Below are 8,548 nucleotides of genomic sequence, written 5' to 3'. Positions count from 1 at the left end.
ACATTCAAACGTGTGGTAAGTTCTCACCCGAAGAGGACAATTGCTTTAGTGTTTATATTTTCTATGTTAGGTCCTATCATTGGCATCAGAGTAGGTTTGCTATGGGAACTAACAAGGAGCGTATTGAGCACTTGGAGTTTGGACTGGGTACAGTTCAAGAAGGACTACAACGGATGGAGGAAGCTCTCAATCGGATTTCAACTATGTTGGTCGTTAATCAAGAGAATCCCAACCATGGTAATCCACAGCGAGAAGGAAATGATGGGGTTCGACAAATTGTCTCCTCTAAATCAGTAAAATTGGAATTCCCTCGGTTTTCAGGGGATGATCCAATTGAGTGGTTTAACCGGGTCAAACAATTCTTTGAATACCAAGGCACGACTGAAAACCAAAAGGTTTACATAGCTGCTTACCACCTCGAAGGGGAAGCAAATCAGTGGTGGCAATGGCTTCGTCGGACGTTACAAGAAGAGGGGCGTGTGATTTCATGGGAGAGGTTCCAAGAGGAGTTATGGGCTCGCTTCGGGTCATCGGACTGTGAAGACTTTGATGAAGCTCTCTCAAAGATCAAACAACTGGGGACATTGCGGGATTACCAATGTGAATTCGAGAAGCTCAGCAACAGGGTTCGTGGGTGGACACAGAAGGCATTGGTGGGTACGTTTATGGGTGGCTTAAAAACTGAAATTTCTGATGGCATTCGGATGTTTAAGCCAAAATCCCTTAAGGAGGCCACTAATTTAGCTCGGATGAAAGACGAGCAGCTCGCACGACAGCGGCGATTCATGCGACCATCACCTCCAAGAGTTCCTCTAACTCTTTCCCAACCCACTCGTGTGGGTCCAGCTAATCCAGCTGTTCCAGTCCAGCGTTTATCTTGGGAGGTGATGCAGAGGAAACGAGCGCAAGGCCTTTGCTTTAACTGCAACGAACGATTTACGGCTGGGCATCGATGCCAAAAGCCGCAGCTAATACTTTTGGATGGTTACGCAGGTGATGTGATCTGTGAGGATGTCACCGACCAACAAATGGGAGAAATCGATCAAGGAGATGTTACGGGAGAGGTGCACGAACCCAAACTGGAGCCAGAAATCACCTTGCATGCGTTGACCGGATGGACTGGCCCAAGAACGATGCGTATGACAGCAACTATGGGTCCTCACGAAGTGATGGTGTTGATCGACAGCGGGTCCACACACAATTTCATCAGTGCTCGTTTGGCAAATACGCTACATTTACCAGTAGTACCAACAGACCCGTTCATTGTTCGAGTTGCTAACGGCGAACGGCTAAAATGTCAAGAAAGATTTGATAAGGTATCCGTAAATTTACAAGGCACTAAGTTTGATCTTACCTTTTTGCTCTACCCCTATTAGGTATTGACTTAGTACTGGGCATACAATGGTTGGAAATGCTAGGTTCCGTGGCCTGTAATTGGAAGCAACTCACCATGGACTTCATCTGGAATAACCAAGCCTGACGGCTGCAGGGACTGGACGAGCAGTCCATTCAGGAGGCTACATTAAAGGAAATGTCCAAGGCTTGCTGACAAGGCCAAACATTATTTGCAGTATGTTTTCCTTCGGCTACAGAGGACTACTTACAGGGTGTGGTTCATGGCATTAATCATCCAGACATGCAGCGGGTAATACAGAAGTACAACGACTTATTTCAAGACCCCTCATGCATACCACCTATGCGTGAGATCGACCACACCATTACACTAAAAGAGGGCGCCGAACCTGTTAATGTATGCCCTTATAGATACGCTCACTTTCAGAAAGAAGAAATCGAGAAGCGGGTGCAGAAGATGCTGGATTCCGGACATATTCGTGCTAGCACCAGCCCATTTTCCTCTCCGGTACTACTTGTAAAGAATAAAGATGGGAGCTAGTGATTTTGCACAGACTACCGTGCGCTTAATAACGTCACCGTCAAAGATCGTTTCCCCATTCTAACGGTGGACGACATGCTAGATGAATTACACAGCACCGCATATTTTACGAAGATGGACTTGCAAGTCGGATACCATCAAGTAAGGGTAAATCCTCCTGATATTCCTAAGACTGCTTTTCGTACTCATAATGGTCATTACGAATACCTTGTAATGCCTTTTGGCCTCTGTAATGCACCCTCCACATTTCAGGCCATCATGAATTCAATATTTTGAACTCATCTTCAAAAGTTCATTTTGGTCTTTTTTGATGACATCCTCATATATAGTTCCACTTGGGAGAAGCATGTGGCACATGTTGCACAAACTCTAGAAATTTTGCGACAGTATAAGTTTTTTATTAAGGCAAGCAAGTGTGTGTTCGGCCAGCAAGAATTAGAGTATTTGGGGCATATCATCACTCCGCAAGGAGTGAAGGTTGATGAGAAAAAAATTGCAGCCCTGCTCGCATGGCCCCGACCTGCTAATATTTCTGAATTACGTGGGTTCTTAGGCTTGACAGGTTATTACCGGAAGTTTGTTCAGAATTACGGTATTATTGCTCAACCACTCACCAAGCTACTCAAGAAGGGGAAGTTCGGCTGGCATGAAGAGGCCGATATAGCTTTTTCTGCTCTTAAGCGAGCAATGTCCACCACCCCCATTTTGGCTATGCCTAACTTTAATGACTCTTTCACCATTCAGACCGATGCCTCTGGAGATGGGATTGGTGCAGTTCTGACTCAGTAGGGCAAGCCCATTGCCTATATGAGTCGTGTACTTGGAATTACAAAAAAATCATGGTCAACTTATGCCAAGGAGATGCTTGCCATTGTCGAATCCATACTCATGTGGCGACCTTATTTATTGGGAAGGAAATTCTTTGTTCAAACCGACCAACGCAGCTTGAAGTATTTTCTGGATCAACGTATATCAATGCCGGAGCAGCAAAAGTGGGTAGCCAAATTAATGGGCTACGACTACGAAATTGTTTATCGTCTAGGCTGTGAGAACGCCATAGCAGATGCCCTTTCACGCCAGCCAAACAGTCCAGTATTGCATCATTTGCACACAGCCGTTGTTACTTTGTGGGACAAGATTAAAGTTGCTTATGAAGGGGATTATTATATTCAGTCCGTCAAACAGGTGGCAAAGGTTCAAACTGAAGGTCCGTATTCTCAGCACCAAGGACTTTGGTTAATTAAAGGAAGGGTGGTTATTCCTTCCTGTGTGACGCTACGCACTAAGCTACTGCATGAAGCACACGACACCAAAATTAGGGGTCACTCAGGTGTTTTACAGATGTTCAAACGACTAGCTCAGCAATTTTATTGGCCTAAAATGCACCAATCAGTCCAAGATTATGTCAAGCACTGTGAGGTATGTCAAAAAATGAAATCCGAGACACTTTCTCCAGTTGGATTACTACACCCGTTACCCATTCCCCGTCAAGTTTGGGATGATATTATGCTCGACTTCGTCGAGGGATTGCCAGCCTCCCACGGCAAGGATACTATCTTAGTCGTCGTTGATAGGTTAAGCAAATTTGCACATTTCTTAACTTTGTCCATCCGTTTACGGCTAAGAGTGTGGTTGAGAAATTTGTGGAAGGAGTTATCAAGTTACATGGTCTTCCGAAATCAATTATTAGTGATCGGGATCCAATTTTCATTAGTCGATTTTGGCATGAATTCTTTCAAATGTCCAGTACTCAATTAAAACTTAGCTCCACCTATCATCCGCAAACCGATGGGCAGACGGAAGTCGTCAATCGATGTGTTGAACAATATCTTCGTTGCTTTGTTCATCAATGGCTGCACAAATGGAGCACTTATATTCCGTGGGCTGAGCTATGGTATAATACGACGTTCCATGCGTCTACAGGCATGACTCCATTTCAGGCATTGTATGGTCATTTGCCTCCTTCCCTTCACAACTACCGTAACGGTGAATCTTCAGTACATGAGGTAGATCAGAGTCTCGCAGCTAGAGATGAGTTGCTGAACCAACTTAAAGCAAATTTGGCATCTTCCATTAATCGTATGAAGCAGACGGCGGATAAAAGTAGAAGGGATGTGACTTTCGAAGTGGGTGAACTGGTGTTTCTTAGGTTACATCCGTATAGGCAGCAATCGATTTTTAAACGTGTCCATCAGAAGCTTGCGAGTCGCTTTTACGGGCCCTACCCAATCATACAGAAAATCGGAACGGTTGCTTACCAGCTTCAGCTGCCAGAAGGAGCACGAATTCATCCAGTCTTCCATGTCTCACAGCTCAAAAAATTCGTGGGAGATTGGGTGGTGCCTTCTCAAGAACTGCCACTAGTGAACGATGAAGGCGTAATCTTACTGGAACCTCAACAGATTTTGGACACTCGCTGGGTCAAACGCGGAAACAAGTTTGAAGAAGAGAGCTTGGTTTAGTGGAAGCGTTTACCTGTGGAAGAAGCCACATGGGAACCGACTCAATCGTCGGTTGAGCAATTTCCGCATGTGAACCTTGGGGACAAGGTTTCGCTTGATGGGGGAGGGATTGTTAAGCCACGATGATCTGAGAGGGGGCGTCGACCGAATCCTAGATATTCTGTTACGTGAGTAATACTCTATTATGTGAGTGCATGCTGTTACGTGAGTACATGCAAGATTGAGTCATGGCTCAAGGGACGTGAGTTGCATGCAGGACTGGGTTGTAGCTCAACGTGCAGAAGAGGAATGAAGTGTTGCAAGTTTTATGTTATTTAGCTTCTGCTAATTATGCTCTGTTATTTGGCTCTGTTATTTGCATTCTGTTTTACATTTGTTAAGTTTTATTTGTCAGTTGCAGTTTCCTTATATTTCGGTTTGTATTGTTTGGCTTTGCTTATTTAAGCAGCCATCGTTTCATTAATGGATTCTTATTCAAGTATTAACATTCAAACGTGTGGTACGTTCTCACCCGAAGAGGACAATTGCTTTAGTGTTTATATTTTCTGTGTTTGGTCCTATCATTCTTATAGATATCGTCGTTTATTTTTACAGGGGCATAACAAGATAGTGAAGTCCACAACAAATGTTATGTTGCCAATATCATTAACAAAAAATTATAATTTACAAGACGATAGAAGGGACCTCCTATTGGATGCATAGATTAGAACAATTGAGATGCAATTAGCACCTTCCTTGTAATCTTTTTTGGGAGAAGCAACCACTTTATGCAAAGCATTCCCAGTTATCTGAGGCTTCCCCCTCTGTGCACATCACAGGCAATCGATCAAAGTTAAGAACAGCTTCATATTTCCAAGACCCAAGCCAAATTCGACTTTCTAAGACCTTGAAAGCGCTCACGGCAAATTTTTTATGAAATTAAGGTTAAATGTGTCCCGTATAACAAGGAACGTCCCTAGGAGTATAACAAGCATGATTCCTGATGACATAATCCTCTGCTCTAGTTCTAGAGGGAGCTTTCTCCCACCCCCCTCCATGAGGATCAAAGCTAAGGAACCCCCATCTAAAGCAGGAAATGGAAGAAGATTTATTACTGCAAGGTTAATATTAAGCACTGCAGCAAATTGGTAAAGCCCATCAATATTTGACCTTGCTACTTCAGCACCGACAGCAATTATAGCCACAGGACCTGAAACCTTGCTCGCAGATAGGGAGAAATTTAGAAATGTCTGTTTTAAGCTATCCAAAACATTAGATGGAAGACCCCACAATTCCTTCCCAGTATAAGCAAAAGCCTCCAATAAATTCTTTGGAAAAACTTCTGAAATCTTTACATTTGGTGATAATTGAACACCAGTTTTACCAGTCCCATCGATATTCTCATCTGGGGTGACTCCAATTTGAAAATCCTCCTCCCCCCTCTCAATCTTGAGCAACACATTTCTTTTCGGATTTTTCTTAATTACATCAACAAGCTCAGAAACCGCACTAGGCCCAGCTTTTGGCAGTTTATTTCCATTGACCGCAAGTATTATATCGCCCGGAAGCAAACCATCTCGGGAAGCAGCCGAAAACGGTAGAACCTCGGGCACAAGCACCCCAGGGAAGGCCTCTCGTACAGGCAAACCGACAGGAAATACTTGGATAAAGATTATCACATATGCAAAGATTATATTGGCAACAACACCAGCTGAAATCACAATTACCCTATCGAATACCGGCCTCCTGTTGAGCAAATTTTCATCATCGACTGGAATGCCACTCTCTGGATCATTATCAGGGAACCCCAAAAAGCCACCTAGAGGAAAAGCTCGTATGGAGTATTCTACATTTTTTTTTTTAAATTTTATTTAGGGTTTTGGATTGGAACCCTATATGGAGTATTATACATTGTTTGCATTGAATTTAGCTAAAGTGGGACCAAACCCAACAGCAAATTTACTTGCGTGGATTCCTTGGAGATAAGCAGCACGGAAGTGACCACTCTCATGAACACTGATTACGGCTGTTAAGACTGCAGCGGACTCCAAAACAGACTGAGCATTCTCAAAGTCTCCAACATCAAACACAGAGATTGCCCAAGACCTAAAATCAGATCTTTTTCCAAGTGGGTTTCTACTCTTTTCCAAGAAAAATTGGTTCGAGAAATTCAAAGCGAGTCGTGATGGAGAAAATGAATAGCAAAAAGAAAAAGAAGAATTTGGATACTGGGTTTTGGGGGTTTTGGGCATTAGCGAAAATCCTGAGATAGGTAGCTTTGAATTGGTTAATCTGATGAGCGGATAGGAAGAAGATGGCGGATAGGATGAGAGGTTTATAACCATGGTTTCTTGGTTTACTAGAGGTGCGTTAAGGAGGGAAAGATCTGGGCTAATGCGAGAAGAGTGGACGGCATAGGAAGGGGGTATGGATAATCCATGGGTCTGTGGAGGGATAATTGGCGAGGTGCTCCCTCTCATTTTCCACCAAGTTCGATGCTTCCCAATGTGGAATGCAGGGAAGTCGGAGAGTTTTTATGAATTCCATTAAAAAATTAATAGTGTTATAAAAATGGTGAAACTGTTGTAAAATTAAAGAAAAGTAACAACCGAATTGAATTGAAGCAACCGAATTGAATTGAAGTATCAGAGCTGAAGGGGCTCTGTTTTCAGCTAGGAAAACAGAGATAACCGAGCTGGGGTACTGGCTGCTTCGGTGATGCAAAGGTCTGGGTTGCAGCAGAAGTAGAGGAGCAGGAGAACGTGGGGTGCAGACTAGGTTGCAGCGGACTGGGTTGCAGAAAACAGAGAGGCAAGCTCATGTATACGAGTCGCATGCATAGCATAATGGTGGAGTCAAACCGAGGGGCTACCAAAACAAGACAAGCCACCTGCACAATGGACCAACGAGCATGCACGTCGACTGGAAGGGATGGCATTTATTGTGCAGTGGTGAAGAAAGAAGACGCAAGAGGAAAAAAGAAAGAAGAAGGTGGCGGCGGCTAAAAGTTTACGATGAAGTCCTAAGAGCATTGGCATTGGATTATCCAAATGCCAATGAAATGCAAAATTTAACTCAATTACACATAAAATCATCTGCATCGGATTATCCAACTGCAAAATAAATGACTTTGAGTTACAGTAAATCAAACTCTACGGTCATATATGCAAGACTACTGTACAAAAACTAAACCTTATTTTTATTCAATAAAGTACATCACCGGTTACTTTTTCCCTCGAAAGTCAGTTTCCCGAGCTCCCTCCTTCTCTCCTCTTTCCCATTTTCGTTCCCACTCCATTTCCTCTTCACTATTTTCGTTCAACCCAGCATTCGAAAACTCCATTTCCTCTTCACCATTTTCGTTCAACCCAGCGTCCGAAAACTCCAAGAGGGATTTCACAACATCATCGTCCAGGTGCGTACATTTCATTTCTCTCTCTGATTTTCTGTGCTTCATTTTCATTTTGGGCATTTGAGATTAAAAATGGTTTATGTCGCACGGTGGCTTGATGTTTCATTATCTAGGTTTTGTTTCTTTTCATCAGATTTGTGATAAAGGTTGCTCCTTTTCTTGGTAGTACTCCATTTTGTGGGGCGATTCCCTTGGTTTGTTCTATATGCAAGACTACTTTATATTCCTTTTTTTGCTTTCTACTTTTCTGTTTGCTTTTTTGATTACAAGCTTTTTGGTCTTAGCTTTTGTGATTGTTTTAGTTGAAAACCATTTTGTGGGGCGATTCCCTTGGTTTGTTCTATATGCAAGACTACTTTATATTTGCTTTTTTGCTTTCTACTTTTCTGTTTGCTTTTTTGATTACAAGCTTTTTGGTCTTAGCTTTTGTGGTTGTTTAGTTGAAAACGTTGTTTCAAGTGCTATTTCACCTTCCCTTGGATGCTGCTTCTCTTCGACAATAGAAAACCTGGCAAATAGCATTTGCTTTCTCCAAAATTGCAGTGACTTTGACATTTGTAGCAGGTCCTAGTGTATGAGTTGGCTTTGGTGTCATTGTGCGTCTCAAGTTAAACGACTGAGATAGTATAGCCAATAGCAGAAGTTAGGCAAAGCAAATAGTTACTATTAGGATGTGGCAAATTTCTGTGTTATTGTTTATTTGTAAAAACCACATCCATAGGTCAGTGTAATTATCCCCTTGTAAAACAGAATACCTTGGGGTTCATGTTCATTGGATTAGAGGGAAAATGAAAATAAAGT

At 42.8% G+C, this 8,548-nt stretch overlaps 2 protein-coding genes across 2 annotated transcripts; both read right to left on the bottom strand.

The window, feature by feature from the left end:
• Positions 1-4,971: 4,971 nt before the first annotated feature.
• On the bottom strand, positions 4,972-6,874 carry LOC122304076 (membrane metalloprotease ARASP, chloroplastic-like). Its single transcript, XM_043116120.1, has one exon. The coding sequence runs from the start codon at positions 6,813-6,815 to the stop codon at positions 6,240-6,242; it is 576 nt and encodes a 191-aa protein (XP_042972054.1). The 5' UTR covers positions 6,816-6,874; the 3' UTR covers positions 4,972-6,239.
• LOC122304615 (membrane metalloprotease ARASP, chloroplastic-like) lies at positions 5,253-6,130 on the bottom strand. Its single transcript, XM_043116874.1, has 2 exons — positions 6,079-6,130; positions 5,253-5,995 (listed from the first exon to the last, which is right to left on the bottom strand). Exons 1-2 carry the CDS (start codon positions 6,128-6,130, stop codon positions 5,253-5,255), a joined length of 795 nt encoding a protein of 264 aa, XP_042972808.1.
• Positions 6,875-8,548: the final 1,674 nt, after the last annotated feature.

This window comes from Carya illinoinensis, chromosome 3 (genome assembly GCF_018687715.1).
Source record: "Carya illinoinensis cultivar Pawnee chromosome 3, C.illinoinensisPawnee_v1, whole genome shotgun sequence".
Lineage (NCBI taxonomy): Eukaryota > Viridiplantae > Streptophyta > Magnoliopsida > Fagales > Juglandaceae > Carya > Carya illinoinensis.
This window is presented reverse-complemented; position numbering and strand designations above follow the sequence as displayed.

What these genes read in the sequence shown, in the direction of transcription:
- LOC122304615 (XM_043116874.1), bottom strand. Translation starts at nt 6,130, where the DNA reads ATGATCCAGAGAGTGGCATTCCAGTCGATGATGAAAATTTGCTCAACA. An exon ending in GAAAATTTGCTCAACAGGAG is followed by an intron (nt 5,996 to 6,078) that starts GCCGGTATTCGA and finishes TCTTTATCCAAG; the next exon opens with TATTTCCTGTCGGTTTGCCT.
- LOC122304076 (XM_043116120.1), bottom strand. Translation starts at nt 6,815, where the DNA reads ATGAGAGGGAGCACCTCGCCAATTATCCCTCCACAGACCCATGGATTA.